Source organism: Mauremys reevesii, linkage group 5 (assembly GCF_016161935.1).
Source record: "Mauremys reevesii isolate NIE-2019 linkage group 5, ASM1616193v1, whole genome shotgun sequence".
NCBI lineage: Eukaryota > Metazoa > Chordata > Testudines > Geoemydidae > Mauremys > Mauremys reevesii.
Genome location: NC_052627.1, coordinates 80049980 through 80068883, shown reverse-complemented (window position 1 = coordinate 80068883; position 18904 = coordinate 80049980). Strand labels below are relative to the sequence as shown.

Below are 18904 nucleotides of genomic sequence, written 5' to 3'. Positions count from 1 at the left end.
TGGACTTGTAGGCTCTAAAGTTTTATATTGTTTTATTTTTAATCCATTTTTTATAGATAATTCTACATTTTTAAGTTCAACTTTCATGATAAAGCAATTGCACTACAGTACTTATATTAGGTGAACTGAAAAATACTATTTCTTTGTTTCTTACAGTGAAAATATTTGTATTCAAAAATTAAGTGAGCAGTGTACACTTTGTATTCTGTGCTGTAATTGAAATTGAAAATGTAGAAAACATCCAAAAATATTTAAATAAATGGTATTCTCTTATTGTTTAACAGCATGATTAATTGTGCGATTAATCATTATTAATTTTTAATTGAGCGATTAATCACTATTAATTTTTTTAAATCGCCTGACAGCCCTAGTAAGCAGAAACTGATAGTTTATTGAATCTTTCCAATTATCCTTTTGACTAAAATCCTTAGCCAGATGTAACAGCAGTTGGCTATAATCCTTATTCAATCAGAGAAAACCTTTATTAGTGGTGTAATAGAGTGATGTGTAAGGCTATCAGGGATAATCGTACACCTGTTTAGAGAACAGAGGTCATCTCAAAAACCCATGCGTGATTTACCTAACCAAACACAGTAAGACAATCCTCTTGAGTGTTTCAAGCAAACGTAAAACCACAGAGTATGATATTCGGGAAGGGCTAAATATAGAAGTTAAATGAATGTGTTTATTTGCAGGACATAACGACATAAAAAGCAAGAAGCAAAAAATTAATAAGAAAAATGAAAACAACTGCTGAAATTTTTGGGGCTTAACTTACCTACATTTATGTTATGTCTATGGAACCATCCAAAGCCCACTGACTAAAGCCAATTAAATTATTTCAATTTGCTTAAGAGTAGGCCTTGAATGTGCCTGGGTGGAAGCGGGGAAGAGAGAGAGAGAGTGTCTGTGTGTTGAGGGAACAGTTGAGATAAAAAGAATAATGCATTCTAAGAATTTAACTCCCTTTAAACAAAATAATTATGGATAAGTGTAAAAACAATGTTTGAGGGAGCAGGAGATACCTTCATCAACTTCAGAGTTTCACAGTCTTAATGTTCTGCTATAGAGCTGAATGGTTCCTCACTATGTATACACACATTACTTCTGTTTCACCTATATACATTTTTTTGTAACACAGACGCAAAGACTGTCTTTTTTATTCTCTTCAAAAGAGGTGGATTATGAAGTATTCATAATTCAGTGTCCCAAAGCAATTTACAAATCAATATACAGAATAAATGCACTGCAGAAAGAAAATATTTTTCTCAAAATCATATAATTGAAGAAAATTACTCCACATGAGTAAAGTTGTTATCTAATCCACAAAATGTTTGCATATCTGATACATGTCCCTATTTTCCTCCTCTTTATTTTTTTTAAATCTGAGAAGAGATTTAGATTCACAACACACTAGACCAATAAACACACAATACTATGGACTAAGGGGACTAAAAAGCTAGACGCCCAATTCCAATTGAAATTCAGTGGGAAATGAGTTCCTATCTACTCTGAGTGCCTTTGAAAATCCCAGCCCAGATGTTTAAAACTGGATGCAAGAATTATGCTTCACAAATCCCCCATTTACACATGCAAAATGGGGATTTGTAACCTAAATGCCCTTTGAATGTTCAAATATTGGTTAAATAAATAGTTTAGATGGCAGGTTTTGAAAAATTTGGCACACTGTTTTATAGACTTTGATCTCAATAAATAAAAACATTAAGAGTGACATACATTGGGTTTTAGATTCTGTTACTACAAATCTAGTCTACTGATATATCCAATGTATTGTGCCAGTCATCTATATCAGGCTAAGGTATTTAGGCACTTAACTCCCACTGATTTCAATCCATTTATTAAAACCCGGCCCTCTTAGGTCCTGCAATGCTGAGTGGAACAATTCCTAAATACCTTTCAAAATAATCTGGGCCCTAGATTCTATGGTGATAGGTGCATTGGAAATATCAACAATACATATATTAGTATACATTAATTATGAGACTATTTCTTTACTTTTTTGGTTTGTTGCTTGTACATATGCTCCAAGGGAAAACTCATACTTTAGATTAATTTAGTGGTGTTTTCTGCCACTATCACCAGAATTTCTGCTCTAGGAAATTTTTATTTTATTTCATACCTCTTTTACATTTCAAATTTCAACAACAGATTTCCTGTCTTTATATTTCATTACAAAATAATTTCTCCCCTTCGTTGGTTAAATGACTGCTTCTTGGAGCAGCTAGTCCTGGAACTCACAAGAGGAGAGGCAATTCTTGATTTAGTCCTAAGTGGAGCACAGGATCAGGTCCAAGAGGTGAATACAGTTGGACCACTTAGTAATAGTGACCATAATATAATTAAATTTAACATCCCTGTGGCGGGGAAAACACCACAGCACACTAACACTGTAGCATTTAATTTCAGAAAGGGGAACTACACAAAAATGAGGAGGTTAGTTAAACAGTAATTAAAAGGTACAGCACCAAAAGTAAAATCCCTGCAAGCTGCATGGAAACTTTTAAAAGACACCATAACAGAGGCTCAACTTAAATGTATACCCCAAATTAAAAAACATAGTAAGAGAACAAAAAAAGGAGCCACCGTGGCTAAACAGCAAAGTAAAAGAAGCAGTGAGAGGCAAAAAGGCATCCTTTAAAAAGTGGAAGTTAAATCCTAGTGAGAAAAATAGAAAAAGAGCATAAACTCTGGCAAATGAAGTGTAAAAATATAATTAGGAAGGCCAAAAAAGAATTTGAAGAACAGCTAGCCAAAGACTCAAAAAGTAATAGCAAAAAAAATGTTAAGTACATCAGAAGCAGGAAGCCTGCTAAATAACGAGTGGGGCCACTGGACAATCAAAATGCTAAAGGAGCACTCAAGGACAATAAGGCCATTGCGGAGAAACTAAATTAATTTTTTGCATCAGTCTTCACAGCTGAGGATGTGAGGGAGATTCCCAAACCTGAGCCATTCTTTTTAGGTGACGAATCTGAGAAACTGTCCCAGATTGAGGTGTCATTAGAGGAGGTTTGGAACAAACTGATAAACTAAACAGTAGTAAGTCACCAGGACCAGATTGTATTCACACAAGAGTTATGAAGGAACTCAAATGTGAAATTGCAGGACTACTAACTCTAGTCTGTAACCTATAATTTAAATCAGGTTCTGTACCAAATGACTGGAGGATAGCGAATGTGATGCCACTTTTTTAAAAGGGCTGCAGAGGTAACCCTGGCAATTTCAGGCTACTAAGCCTGACTTCAATACCAGGCAAACTGGTTGAAACTATAGTAAAGAACAAAATTGTCAGACACATAGATGAATGTAATTTGTTGGGGAACAGTCAACGTGGTTTTTGTAAAGGAAAATCATACCTCACCAATCTACTAGAATTTTTTGAGGGGATCAACAAGCATATGGACAAGGGGGATCCAGTGGATATAGCGTATTTAGATTTTCAGAAAGCCTTTGACAAGGTCCCTCACCAAAGGCTCTTAAGCAAAGTAAGCAATCATGGGATAAGAGGGAAGGTGCTCTCATGGATTGGTAACTGGTTAAAAGATAGGAAACAAACAGTAGGAATAAATGGTCAGAGCTCTGTACTAGGTCCAGTCCTGCATGCAGATGTGGTTGCCCCATCTCAAAAAATATATATTGGAATTGCTAAATGTTCAGAAAAGGGCAACAAAAATGATTAAGGGTATGGAGCGTCTTCCATATGAGGAGAGATTAATAATATGGGACTTTTTAGCTTGGAAAAAAGACAACTAAGGGGGGATATGATAGAGGTCTATAAAATCATGACTGGTTTGGAGAAAGTAAATAAGGAAGTGTTATTTACTCATTCTCATAACACAAGAACTAGGGGTCACCAAATGAAAATAATAGGCAGCAGGTTTAAAACAAACAAAAGGAAGTATTTTTTCATACAACGCACAGTCAATCTGTGGAACTGATTGCCAGAGGAAGCTGTGAAGGCCAAGACTATAACAAGGTTCAAAAAAGAACTAGATAAATTCATGGAGGATAGATCCATCAATGGCTATTAGCCAGGATGGACAGGGATGGAGTTCATAGCCTCTGTTTGCCAGAAGCTGGGTATGGGTGCCAGGGGATAGATCACTTGATGATTACCTGTTCTGTTCATTCCCTCTGGGACACCTGGCATTGGCCACTTTTGGAAGACAGGATACTGGGCTAGATGGACCTTTGGTCTGACCCAGTATGGCCGTTCTTATGTGGCTTCACTCTACTCTTGCTCATACTTTTGGGGGAGAGAGATTTATGTTGGAGGGGGCAATAGAGCATCTGACTACTAAAAACCCATTTTTCTAACCCAGAGGATCACACCTAAAGTATCCTTAGCTAGGAATTTAAAGTTGGTTCAGAAATGTAGAAACTCTGTCTTTCCTTTCCTTCCCCAATCCTGATGCATTTTTCAAATGACTGAGCAGAAAAATGCCACAGTGAAGAACTGCACCTGTGCTGCTACGAACATTAATTCCACATGCTGTGTACTTGACAGTTATCTCTGACAGAGACTGCTATGTGATAGAGAATAGATTTAATGCCTTGGATTTGTTATATCAGAATGGGGAAATGGTCCATTTAATCTGATATCCTTTCTTTAGCAGCGGCCTTTACCTGACGCTTTAGAGGAAGATGAAATCTTCCCAAATGCACTAGTTGTTCATTACTATAATGTGATGGGAGGAGATTCTTTCTTGACCACAACTGAAAGTCAGCTTTTTGGAAGCATGATAATAGCCCTTACATTTTTTATCCTAACTAGTGTAACTGCAGATTTTATCCTTATTTATGAGCAGAAACAGTTTGAATCTTATTTAGTCAGTGATCTCAATTATATCCTGTGGTTTTGAGTTCCACAGCTTAGTAATAAAGTATGCATAAAATATTTCTTGCCATGCATGGAAATGTAGCAGCGTAATACCTGTAGAGACAATACAAGAGACAGTTTCATTAGCATTGTCACAGTGGTATTGGTACATTCCATGCTTTTAATGGAATCTTTCTTTCTTCAAGAATACAAGACTTGGTTAATCTGTCATTTCCTGGGAAAATGTATTTAAAAAATTAAAATCTCAGTGAGCAATTTTATATGTGATGTAATACTTAAGAACTAAGAAAGAGTGCAATGTTTTTCTGGGAAGTTACAGAATGCTTTCAAATACCACAGAAGCATAAATGTCTTAAGTACTAGAAAGTGCAGTAATCTCCCATAAATACACTGCCTGGCAGTGGAAGCTAGGAATATTTGGAAATGGATAGGCAAAAATTACATATAATGGTCTGTTCAGAGCACATTGGAGAGACTATTCTGTATCTGAAGGAATTAATAATACTGGTTCTGATCAGGGGCGGCTCTAGGCTTTTTGCCGCCCCAAGCACGGCAGGCAGGCTGCCTCCGGCGGTTTGCCTGCGGCGGGTCCGCTGGTCCCGAGGCTACGCCTGCGGGAGGTCCGCCGAAGCCGCGGGACCAGCGGCCCCTCCGCAGGCAAGCCACCGAAGGCACCCTGCCTGCCGCCCTCGCGGCGCCAGCAGAGCGCTCCCCGCAGCTTGCCGCCCCAAGCACGCGCTTGGCGTGCTGGGGCCTGGAGCTGCCCTTGGCTCTGATACCACCTGCCTGACGAGTCATCAGTGCTGGCTGCAATGACAGGAAATGGAATTCAGAAGCCAACGATTCTACACTTCATAATTTATTATTATTCCACTGTGCTAAGGAAGAGGGATTTGTCAAAGGAGAAAGCAGTAATCTTAAGGATCAGTTCAAGAGGACATTCCATGAAAGAGCTGATAAGGGAAAATTTTCAAAGGGGACTATGAGAGAAGAAGATAAATGAGCAGCCTAGGCAGTGACATGATAAGAGAAGACCAGGTGCAGGAAAGCCTGAATTTTGAAGGGCCTTGAAGGTGAGGACAAGAAGCCTGAGCTTTAGGCAGCAGAACAATGTTCTTGGGGGGAAGGGAGAGGAGTTAAACAGCAAAAGAAATAATTGGATGTTGTAAGAAAGACATTTCTAAATAAAACATCTGTCTCTGAAATTTTTAAATCTCTATCATGTGTTTGCTTATGTGTACATACACCACATGTGTACATACACACTTGTGTGAGAAATAGTGAGAGAAATAATGGAATTCCAAATTTGAGAGATGACATGGTTCTACCTCCTATCACGTTCTACAGGCAGCTTCAAAAGGACTTAATTCCATGAGGATGAATTGTGCCAGTAATGTATTCACTTTGCTATTTGGTAGTTTGTGTTATATTGTTTTATCATGTAAGTAAAAAAGTACTCCTGTATCAAAGGTTCAATGGAAATTAAATGGACTTCTAGAAGATAGTAGCTTTATAGACTGGAATTGTATTGGGAAAGGCAAAAGATATTCCTTTTGAGGAAGGTGTGAGTAATATGCACATTGCCCTCGGACAGGAAATACTATAGGTAGGCAGACAAATTATGCATCTTTGTAACCTCTCTTGCAGGGTTTTTAATTCCATGTTTCCAAATCAGTGTTATGAGACTCTCTTTAGGATAAACTTCCAAAATACGAATTTTTAGACTTGTTTAGAGTAGCAGTCCTCCAAGTCATCCTTTTGCTTTAATGTTAAGTCTCTCTCCTTAATCTAAACAAATAGCCTCAAAGGCTAGCTATCGAGCAATAATATCACATTAGAAAGCAAAAACATCAAGAAAGTAGAACAGTTCATCTACCCAGGCACCACCATACTAGCCAATGGAGACCTCAAGAAGGAAGTGACATCAATAATAGGAAAGACATCCACAGCATTCACCAAACTCAACAAGGTATCAAAATCAAGGATATACAGCACCAGAAGAAAACTGAAAATTTTCAACTAAAATAATCTTAGTATTAACATAGAGCTGCAAAAGCTGGGGATCTACCAAAAAGTGAGACAGAAAACAAGACAACTTCAAAAATCAGTGTCTATAAAAAATTCCGGACACTGAATGGAAAGACTTCAACACCAACAAAGAGATCTGAGAAATCACCAACCAGCAGCTCATCTCCACCAGAATCAGAAGAAATCTCTAAACATATCTGGGGCATGTACATCACATGCCAATATGCAGACCTCTACACAAAGTTGTCAAGTGGAAACCAATTGGTGTGAGAAAACGAGGGTACCTAAGAGAATTCTTAAGGAGAACTCTTCATAGGGAGGGCAGAACAGCTGTTGTCCACACCATATGAAAGCAATAGCAAATGACCGGGAGGTACGAAGTAGACTAGTGTCTGCCCTGTGTGCCAACATTGGTGCGGGAAGGATGTAATGTAATGTAAAAACAAGTGTCCTAAAGAGGCAGAGAGAAGACCACTAAAGATGCCTGGGAATATCATTGAAAAAAACTACAGATCATTGGAAGCCCAAAACCATGTACAAGAGACACATACTGTCAGAGAAAACAAGGCTGAAGGGCTTTATATTCACTGTTGTTGAGAGGAGGGATCTTCCTTCCCCAATACTCTTACAGACTACGGCAGTAGTTCTCAAGCAGGGGTACGCAGAGGTCTTCCAGGGGGTACATCAACTCATCTAGATACTTGCCTAGTTTTATAACAAATTACATAAAAAGCACTAGCAAAATCAATACAAACTAAAATTTCATACAGACAACGACTTGTTTGTACTGCTCTATATACTATACACTGGAAGTTAAGTACAATATTTATATTTCAATTGATTTATTTTATAATTATATGGTAAAAATGAGAAAGTGAGCAATTTTTCAGTAACAGTGTGCTGTGACACTGTACTTTTTTTGTCTGGTTTTGTAAGCAAGTAGGGTACACAAGACAAATCAGACTCCTGAAAGGGGTACAGTAATCTGGAAAAGTTGAGAACCACTGGACTGGGGATTCAAAAACTGTAGCAGGGAAATTTAATTTTTTAAAAGTTATGTATTTGCTTTCCACTTATACTTCCCCACTGGCAACCCCAATACAGTTTATCCTTCATCCCGGGATCTCCCCTGTCCCTTGGTCTTTACATGACACTATTCCATCAATTTAGTGCTACCCTAGTAAGATCCAACAGCTGGGACAGTGTGAAGTTGAGAGATATGGCCAGGCCACTTCTAAAGAGCTGAAGGGGCAGGGCTAAAGACTCCCAGGGCTTGACTACACTGGCACTTCACAGCGCTGCAACTTTCTTGCTCAGGGGTGTGAAAAAACACCCCCCTGAGCGCAGCAAGTTACAGCGCTGCAAAGCGCCAGTGTAAACAGTGCCCCAGCGCTGGAAGCGCGGCTCCCAGTGCTGTAAGCTAATCCCCATGGGGAGGTGGAGTACCTGCAGCGCTGGGAGAGCTGTCTCCCAGCGCTGGCGCTACGACCACACTCACACTTCAAAGCGCTGCCACGGGAGCGCTCCCACGGCAGCGCTGTGCAGCTCTAAGTGTAGCCATACCCTCAGTCGTCAACCCGGATGACTCTTGCCCCACCAGCACACACATGGGATTGCATCAGCAACTACTTCTGAGCCTCAGGGAGAAGAGATTAATCTGAAGCTTCTCTTTTCCACAAGGCCTCCAGAGAACTAATGAGCTGATCTGCAGAGAGCAAGAATCCCTATACACAGGGCCAGCTCCAGGTTTTTTACCGTCCCAAGCAACAACAACAACAAAAAAGCTGGAGTGCTGCCGCCGAAGCAGGAAAAAAAAAAAAAAAAAAAAAAAGCCGGAGTGCTGCCCCTTGAAAAGTGCCGCCCCTTGAAAAGGGCCGCCCTAGGCACATGCTTGGAACGCTGGTGCCTAGAGTCGGCTCTGCCTGTAGAGCACTGGCTGTTCAGCCAGGTAGGATTCTACCATATCAAGGGGAGAGGAAACACTGGAATCTGCTTAAAAGCGTGCTATTGTGCACTAAATTTAAAACCTTGGGCTAGTAAAAGAATACAAAGTTTTGTTACAATCGTTTTTTCAGATATTTTGCCCCCCTCATATTTGCAAGAACGTTGGCCCAGATTCTCAAAGGTATTAGGTACCTAACTCCTACTGATTTGAAAACTTTCAGAATCTGGGCCTTTGCTCTTGTCCTTTCCTCAGATTTAAGAATCTGTGATCACTCTATCACAATCATGCCTCACCCCAAGACAAATGTATTAACATCCTTTACAGACCTATCAGTTTAACTCATTTACAGGGCTGGCTGTAAATAGTGTTATACCTGAAAACAGCTGATGGTGCATTTTGTAAGGAAACATTTTCAAAAGTACTGAATTAGGAGCACTTTCTTTCATTTATTTATCTAAAGCTTAAATTTAAAGCTCTTATTAGAGTGAGAAACTAGAATCACTTTGGTACTTATTCATTGATTTTATTAATTATTATTATTATTCATACTGTGGTAGTGTCCATAGGCCACAACCAAGTTGGACCCTTTTGTACGAGGTGCTGTAGAAATATATAATAAATGAATGCTCTTAATGTGGGCAAGTTTGGTTATCTTTGCAACCATAAGAGGTAGAAACCAATTATTTTTAAATTAAAGCTTAAATTCTGCAGGAACTTGTCTTTGTCCCCACCACTACTTGCCATGAAAACGATCCTGATGCATAGCTATTTGGATTTTTCAAGACCCAGAAAGCGGGAATGTTTAAGGCACTGGACCTAAATTAAGGGTTTAGGGTCTGATTCAGGTTCTGATCATGACTTTGCCACAGACTTGTGTGACCTTGGATACGTTTGTGCATGGAGAGGACACAATATATATAACTGTCCCCAGCTTTGTGTGCAGAAGGGGGGTCTGGTCTTCCTTGTTGGCACCATTTTGTTTTCTCTCATTGCTTTTGGCTTGTGGAGGCCTCCACACAGGGTCCCGCTTCAGAATAATGAATGGGGACTTGGCAGGCCAGTGGGGAGAAGTGAGGTGGTCCAAGGATGCATATCAGTCTCTCTCTGGCTTTATGAAAAATCTGTGGTACAGATGATAGAGCCAGTGGGGGGGGGAGGGATAGCTCAGTGGTTTGAGCATTGGCCTGCTAAACCCAGGGTTGCAAGTTCAGTCCTTGAGGGGGCCATTTAGGGAACTGGGGTAAAAATCTGTCTGGGGATTGGTCCTGCTTTGAGCAGGGGGTTGGACTAGATGACCTTCTGAGGTCCCTTCCAACCCTAATCTTCTATGATTCTAAGTTTTCTAACACAGGGCTAAATTGTGGTAGCTAAGCATTCCCGTGTGTCACCCTAACAGAATTTCTAAAAAACACTGTCTCAGGTTGAAACAATGTCTCTGTATCTTTGCAGCAAATAGTTGCTTTTAGTCACTAGAGAAACTCTTGATTGGCTACCACAGGTTTTAAAGCATGTTTCCTTTACCATGGAAGAAACCATGACAAAATACTATTGAGAATGTTATGAACAAGTCTGATGTATGAACAAGTCCTCCATTTAAGACTGTTGTAAGAGACAGTCAAGGGACCACACTGAAAACAAAGCCTAATAGAGTTTGCCCAGAAACTAGTACCATGTGGGCAGAGGGGTCACGTTCATACAGGTGCATGGCAGTGTGAAAACACACAGAAACTGAGAACAGACAAGAACTGGGAACAGGGGGGAGAGTGGGGAGAAACCCAAGAAGGAGCCTGTAAGCACATGTGATCATGGAAAAAAATAAAGAAATCTTTTGGATCTTGTGTTGACTGAAGAGGCAGTAAGGTAAGAAACTGCTCTTTTTGTTCTTGATTCCTTCCGCATTCACAGTCACAAGACTTTGTATGTTCTTTGTAAATAAGCAAAATTGCATTAAACAAATTCCCAACTATCACCAATTTCTACTCCCAACTGGAGCAACCTACTAGACACTGAATTTTTAGGAAGCAACTCAGGCCAAAAAGTGGTAACACTGGTGTTAGCAGTGTGATCTAGTTTCCAAGTAGAGAGACTGTGAGCTGGTGGTATTCCTGTTGAACCAAGATGCAACAAATAATGGAGGTTCTTGCAGAAATAAAAAATGGACAGCAGGATTTAAAACAAGACCTCAAATAGGACCTGGAGACTTCGCAAAAGTAATTAAGACAAGACCTAAAACAAGATCTAAAACAAGAGCTGGAGGTTTCCCAGAAAGGGCTCAGAGAGAACTTGCATGTTGAGATGAGTTTGTTGTATGGAGCTGCAACTAAAAAACACTTGGACAGACTGGGAAACCCATTGGCAACACACCCGGACTAGAATGGTAAAACAGATTGATGAGGTGAACAACAATCTGACTAAAGTTTTTCCATGAAGCAGTGGAAATCAAACAGACTTAGGCCAATTTGGAACTTGCTGAGATGAGGTTCAGCATGGACTTGAGTTGAAAATTCAGGTCTAGAAGGAAATCAAAGGGTCACAGACCACAGTGGAAGATAGCTGTCTGGATGAGGAACTGAGCCAGCCAGAGGACTAGGGTAATACCAGACATTTACAACAATTTTCTGCCCCATTTGTAACCCACAGAGGCTCAGAGGGGACAAGTCGGTTTGTGCCAGCTCAAATAATGAAAAAACTTCCTGGCAGAGGCAGGGGCGGCTCTACAAATTTGGCCGCCCCAAGCAATCATGCCCGGGAGGCGCCCCCGAGCCGCGGGAGCAGCGGACCTGCCGCGGGCATGACTGCGGAGGGTCCGCTGGTCGCGCGGCTCAGCTGGACCTCCCGCAGCTGCGGACGGTTCGCGGGTCCGGCGGCTCCGGTTGAGCTGCCGCAGTCATGCCTGCGGAAGGTCCAGCCGAGCCGCGGGACCAGCGAACCGTCCGCAGTCATGCCTGCGGCAGGTCCGGTCGTCCCCGGGCTCCGGTGGACCTCCCGCAGGCATGACTGCGGCAGGTCCACCGGACCAGCCTGCCGCCCCCCTGGGAAAGGGCCGCCCCAGGCGGGTGCTTGCCCCGCTGGGCTCTAGAGCCGCCCCTGGGCAGAGGTGACGCATGGAAGGGTATGCGGGGTCACATGCCCCCCCCCCCCCCCAAGATTTGCTGGTTGGCTTATACAGAGTATGCTCACATGGACTGAGCATGCTCAGTAACACTGCTGAGGCTGGCTGCCCTCACTCTGCCGCCCTCCCTCCCCCACTATCATCAGCAAGCACGGGTCATCTCTGCTGCGAGGCTCATTTGGCTCAGTTCAACATTATAGCTCAAATGAATGGCTGGGAGGAGACACAGAAAGGGGGATTACTATCAGCCAACTTGGGTGGCCCAGCTCTAATTGTGCTACAGAACTTACCCACAGAAAAAAAAAACTGAATTAGCCAGACCTGGTACAAGCCCTTGACATGCAGTTTGGAGTTAGCCATCAATCTGATGTGGCCAAGGTACACCTAAGAGGCTAGAGCTAGAAGTAGAAGGAATGAAGAAATTCCACGTGAGCTGGCAGAGAACCTGCAAAGACTTATGTTCTGAGCGTCGCCAGATACCATCAAGGCTCTCAACACTAAACTGACAATGGACCAATTTATAAATGCTCAGCTGGACTTGGACTTGCAGATCAAAATCAGCAAAAGGAATCCAATTGTCCACAGAACTTGAATCTTTTCTTGTAACAGTGTCCAGAAGGGAATGTAGCTGCTAGTGTAGAAGATGGAAGCTGATCACCATGAGCCCTGTAAATACAGCTTTGTGGTTCCATATGTATGATGACAGAAGAGATTCTAATCTGGTTCAGGACCTTATTGAATAAGAAGAAAAACTGATAAATTTGGTGTATAAAACAAAGGAAATTGGCAATAATGCAAAAATTAAAGGAAACAGTTCAGTTAAACGTTGGTACTGTGACAAAATTGGCCACAGAAAGGATTGTTATCAATATAAGATAGGCCAAGAGAGACTCTTGCAAGTGTCTAGTGAAAGCTCCTTCCCCAGTTCAGGAAATGAAGGAACACCAACCTGAAGGGGCAATGGTTAGGGGAGATACAAGGATCAACCCCACAGATTTTGTTTACATCTTGGCAGTCAAACAACAATAATGGGAGTATGGTTAATAACACCACAGAAACATTAACCCAGGAACCAAACCCTGTAACAAACCCCATTGCCTACTCTGTCCCTATATCTACTCTAGTGACACCATCAGAGGAACCAATCACACCAGCCATAACATCAGGGGCTCATTCACTTGCACATCTGCTAATGTGAAATATGCCATCATGTGCCAGCAATGCCCCTCTGCCATGTACTCTGGCCAAACTGGACAGTCGCTAAGTAAAAGGATAAATGGACACAAATTAGACATCAGGAATGGTAACATACAAAAGCCAGTAGGAGAACACTTCAATCTCCCTGGACATTCAATAACAGATTTAAAAGTAGCCATTCTTCAACAAAAAACACTTCAAAAACAGACTTCAAAGAGAAACTGCAGAGCTACAATTCATTTTCAAACTTAACACCATTAATTTGGGCTTGAATAGGGACTGGGAGTGGCTGGTTCACTACAAAAGCAATTTTCCCTCTCTTGGTATTGACCCCTCCTCATCAATTATTGGGAGTGGACTATATCCACCCTGACTGAATTGGCCTCGTCAGCACTGGCTCTCCACTAGTAAGGTAACTCCCTTCTCTTCATGTGCCAATATATTTATGCCTGTATCTTTAATTTTCACTCATGCATCTGAAGAAGTGTGTTTTTTTACCCATGAAGGCTTATGCCCAAATAGATCTGTTAGTCTTTAAGGTGCCACCAGACTCCTCATTGTTTTTGTGGATACTAACACAGCTATCCCTCTGATACTTGGCTAATAACTGTATAATCAATGTCAGGAAAGGTGTCTTGCAAATTCAGTCTGTGAAATTCCCTTTAAAGATATGGCCCAGGTGGGATAAATGATTTGTAGGTAATTGGTTTGCACTGGAAAAATTGTCCTGCCCCTGGGGGCATTATAACAGCTACATGCTTTGGTAGCTTTCCAAAAAAGGAAAGAGAGAGAGCGTGGCTGAAATCTGTTTTGAGACCCAGGGTCTCAGGGCATCCTTAGCTGCTAAAGCTCTTGTGAACCTGAAATAAAAACTGATCCCAGTTTGTTTGCCGAATGTTTCCGACAAGCAGCAAGCAGAAAAAAAGGGAAAGTGATCAGCACACTGAAAAAGGCTTTTGTGACTGTTCCTGTCTTGGCCTATCCATGTTTCAAATCCCCTTTCATATTGGACACAGAGGCTAGTTCTTACAGTTTGACGGACAGAATTTCAGCTTGCCTGCCTGACCACCTCCCCCACAAATCTGAGAATGTAGCTGTGGAAGTTGAGTTGTTACAGAGATGAATTCCCCATTCAGATAGAACAGGCAGGGTCTGCTTCAGCCAGCAAGTTCAGCAGAAACAATAGGCATTCCTCAGGAGCTGACTGAAAGGTGATGTGAAACTATGCTGACAGAAAGATACTGTAGAAAAGTAAATAGTTAAGCTTGTATCAGCAGCAATATGTTAAATAATTTCTTTCTGTTTAGGATGGGGTAATTGGGTATCGTCATTTTAGGCCTCACTGGGGTGACAGACAAGGCTGAGGTGAGTGGGGGGAGTTATTGTAGGTGAAACCTTATTATGGGCTGAGTTAAAAATTCATTCAAACTGATGTATGAACAAGTCCTCCATTTAAGATAGTATAAAAGACAATTAAGGGGCCACAACTAAAACAAAGCCTAAGAGAGTCTGCTCAGAAACTAGCAGTGTGTGAGCGAAGGGTTCAGCTGGGTATTGTGACCAGCTGTGTGTAAGGGTGTGAAAATACACAGAAACAGAGGCCAGATAACAAGGGAGAGAGGAGGAGAGGCAAGAAAGCCAAGCAGGAGCCTGTAAGCACAATAGGCATGTCCAGACTACAGCAGCAAGTCTCAGAGCCTTGGGCAACTGACTTGGGCTCGCACTACAGGGCTAAAAATAGCAGTGTAGACATTCTTGTTCAGGCTGGAGCCTGGGCTCTGAAACCCAGTGAGGGTGGCGAGTATCAGAGCCCAGGCTCCAGTCTGAGCAGGAACATCTTCAGAGCTATTTTTAGCCCTGCAGCATGAGCCTGAGTCAGTTGACCCAGGCTCTGAGACTCGCTGCCATGGTTGTTTTTTCGTTTGTTTTCAGAGTAGATGTACCCAATGTGATCCTGGAAAAAAACGAGAGAGTGGGTTTTTGGGTCTGTTTTTGCCTAAAGAGGCATGGGGGCTGTAAGCTAAGAAATGTTCCGTTTGTTCTTGGTTCCTTCTGCATTGAGAGACACAGGATTTTGTACATTCCTTGTTAATAAACAAGATTGCATCAAAGAAAATACCAGACTCCATCAATTTCTACTTCCAACTGGAACATCCTGAGGGACCCAAACTTTGACTAGCTGCTCGGGTTGAAAAGGGCCAACAGGAGGAACAAATTGCTCTTCTCCCATTAAAAGCTGGTTTTTCTCTTTCCCAGCAGTTGAGAATGATCTTTTGGTAAGGATAGAGGGGTAGCTCTGCTTCAGTCTCAATGATGGTCAGTGTCTAAAAGGTACAATCTTGTCTTTCAAAGGCTGTGAATTAACAAATCTGTTGAAATGAAATGCTGGTTTGGTGTAAAATGGCATATCTGGTTGGATTTTAAATGTCACCATAATATTTTTCTTGTAAATTAGAGGGCCTGTAAAGAAATGTAGTGTCAATTTAGAAGTGTGTAAAATCTCATATTCACAGGCAGGGACGACATCCAGAATTTGTGAGGGGTGGCCTTTTTTAGGTCATAATTATAGCTGCCAGCCTTTCCTGTTTGCAAATATGCAAATATTCTGTCTGGATTTATATTTTATTAGATTAATAAATATTTAAACCATTTTACACAGAAAAAGCATTGTAAAAAGCAAAGAAAAATATAACAGCTGCACACAAAAATAAAGGAAAAACAAAGGGGATGCAGAGGAAAACAGATAAAACCTGAAAACGTTTCGATATGCAGCTGGATTTTTTTTTAGGAAATGTGCATTAAAAAAAAAATCTTATTTTCTTTTCAAAACCAAGTGGTGACAGCATAGCTGTAAAGACAACAGGTAGAATTAATTAGGAGAAGTGAACAATTAGAGACAAAGTGTGCACTCCTTTTTGCTTGTTTCTGAGAAAGCATAGATATTCTTGCTGTAAATTTTGTTTTTAACATTGGGATTACATTACATTTTAGTCTCAAACCTGGTAAAATATTAGAAAATACAAAGAGTATTCAAAAAGTGAAAATTACTATTACTGTTTTGTAGGGAGATTCACGGATGTGCTTTAATTAAAAAAATTAGTAAAAAATAAATTGTGTTTTTCTTATATCTTTTAGATTACTCCAGGAAGCAAGGCTTCAGAAGCCAATTTAAGTCCTGGTGATGTCATTCTAGCTATTGATGGCTATGGTACAGAGAACATGACTCATAATGATGCACAAGAGAGAATTAAAGCAGCATCACATCAACTTTGTCTCAAAATTGAGAGGTATTTCATTATATGTATGGACCACAACATCATATTTACTTTTGGAGGAGACGTTAAGAAACTGAGGTCTTTTTTCCTCTTATCCGATGACTGTCTAGGTAGACATTACATATTCCATGGATCCTTTAAAAAAGAATAAGGAATGATTTAATTGATAGTATTCCATTTCTTAATTAAACAGATACCAGCATCTAAGATTCTGTGTATGATATTTCTGAATTCATAAGGATTTTTACACTTTCTGTCTATTGATTTAAATGGGCTGTGGATCATGTCTATAAATCTTGCACTATCAATATTATTTTTGTAGCACCACTAATGAGCATGGAACTTTACAGACATACACGAGACCAGGGGTCCAATTTGCAAGGTGCTGACCATCTCTTCTTCAATGGGAACAGCATCTCACAGGATCAGGCCATTACAATCTAGGGCCCCAATTCTGCAAACACTTATGCACATACTTAACATTACTAACATGAGTAGTACCATTCACATCAACGGGACTACAGATGGTAGTAAAGTTAAACACATGCAAAACTAGTTGCAGGATCATGGCTTAAAGCCTCAATTCAGGAAAGCATCCCTATTGAGGATGGCATTTAAGTATGTGTTTACCTTTAAAATTTGAAGTCAACATGAACTTAAGTGAATGCTTAAGTGTTTTCCTGAATCAAGGTTTAAATTAAACAGATAGCATAATAAGAAATGACTCATTCCTTTACGCAATGCTTTGGGATCACAAGAATGCAAGGTGCTTCATAAAATTATGTTTTCTGGGCCTGAATCTGCAGCTGTAGTTCTCACAACATTTCTACTAAGGTCGATGAAAATTCTGTGCCTGGGGCAGCTGTAAACTCAATCCATAATTTATCAGTGTTTTAAATATATGAGCCACAGATGAAAATTTAACTCAGTTATTACATTGCCACAGAGATAATTTTTAAAATATGCTGACCATATTACTGCAGTTCTCCTTTTCATGTCAAGAAACATGTTTATTGGAGAGAGTACTGTGGCTACAGCACAGATTTGGGAGTCAGAGAATCTACGTTTTATTTAAGGCTCTCTCACTGACTTGATGTATGTCGGTGTTAGGGCCTGATTTTCAGAGTAAGATATGTGTAATTAAGCATGTAAAAATTCTAAATTTACACGCGTAATTACTACTATTATGCATGCCAAATAGGATGCAAAAGATCATTTGCACAGTTACCCAATCTGCATACAAAACTGTAACAATTCATGCTCAAATTATGCTTTTTACATATGTCAATTGCACTTACCTAATTTTGAAAAACAGGCCATAAGACTCTGCATTTTCCCAATTGAAAAGATTGAAATAGTAATAACTTCACATGGTTGTTTTTCACGCTTGCTTAATTCAGGTGAAAGGTACAAAAGGCCTGCTCCTGGTATCACTGAACTCAAGAAAAAACAATGAGGAGTCCTTGTGGCACCTTAGAGACTAACAAATTTATTTGGGCATAAGCTTTCAATTCAATTGGCCTTGTTAGCAATGACCCGGCCTCATTAGCACTTACCCCCCACTTGGTAAGGCAACTCCCATCTTTTCATGTGCTGCATATTTATACCTGCTTACTGTATTTTCCACTCCATGCATCTGAGGAAGTGGGTTATAGCCCACAAAAGCTTATGCTCAAATAAATTTGTTAGTCTCTAAGGCCTGGTTTACACTAAGAAGGGGGTTCGAATTAGGGTACGCAAATTCAGCTACGTGAATAGCGTAGCTGAATTCGAAGTACCCTAGTTCGACCTACTCACCCGTCCAGACGCGGCGGGGTCGAACTCCGCGGCTCCCCCGTCGACTCCGCCAACTCCTTCTGCCGAGGAGGAGTACCGGAGTCGACCGCGGCGCTTCCGGAGTTCGAACTATCGCGTCTAGATCAGACGCGATAGTTCGAACTCCAAAAAGTCGAACTCTCCGCGTCGAACTGGCAGGTAAGTGTAGACGTACCCTAAGGTGCCACAAGGACTCCTCGTTGTTTTTGCTGATACAGACTAACACGGCTACCCCTCTGAAACCTGAACGCAAGAAGAAACTATTATACAGCCATATATAATCTTTAGTACAGTGTATGTTCATGTATAACTTACAGTTTTCTGACTAGCAAATTCACAAAAACAACACAAGATTCAGTCCAAGTCATTAAAAGAATTTTATATGTTAAAACATTCAAAAGAATTTTATATGTTAAAACTTCAGATTTTAAGTTTGTAGTGTATATATTTCCTGTATATGTGCCATGTTTATGGGAGGGATTTTTTTCTCTTATTAATAGGGCAGAAAGTAGATTATGGTCTCCACAAGTTTCAGAAGATGGCAAAGCTCATCCCTTTAAAATAAATTTGGAAGCTGATCCACAGGTAAGAAGTTTTATAAGTCACCAACATACTTCAATACTGCTTTTCACATTCTAAATTGTCTCATTCATTGTCATTATAATACTTTA

At 40.7% G+C, this 18904-nt stretch overlaps 1 protein-coding gene and 1 long non-coding RNA gene across 10 annotated transcripts in view; one reads left to right on the top strand and one right to left on the bottom strand.

Annotated features, from left to right (window-relative positions):
• LOC120405904 overlaps window positions 1-18904 on the bottom strand; it is a 148776-nt gene that overhangs the window by 87897 nt on the left and 41975 nt on the right. For 4 of the 6 annotated variants that reach the window (XR_005598976.1, XR_005598972.1, XR_005598973.1 and 1 more), the window contains exon 3: window positions 16470-16553. The exons of the other annotated variants lie outside the window; for them this stretch is intronic. This is a non-coding gene — a long non-coding RNA (uncharacterized LOC120405904). The remainder of the gene's footprint in view (window positions 1-16469; window positions 16554-18904) is intronic. 6 annotated transcript variants of the gene reach the window in all.
• Window positions 1-18904, top strand: part of PDLIM3 (PDZ and LIM domain 3) — a 42048-nt gene that overhangs the window by 3516 nt on the left and 19628 nt on the right. For 3 of the 4 annotated variants that reach the window (XM_039539832.1, XM_039539831.1, XM_039539835.1), the window contains exons 2-3: window positions 16279-16430; window positions 18734-18818. In XM_039539832.1, coding sequence (XP_039395766.1) covers window positions 16279-16430; window positions 18734-18818 — 237 coding nt within the window. Of the gene's footprint in view, window positions 1-15402; window positions 15475-16278; window positions 16431-18733; window positions 18819-18904 lie in introns of all 4 variants that reach the window. The other variant, XM_039539833.1, reaches the window with a different exon arrangement.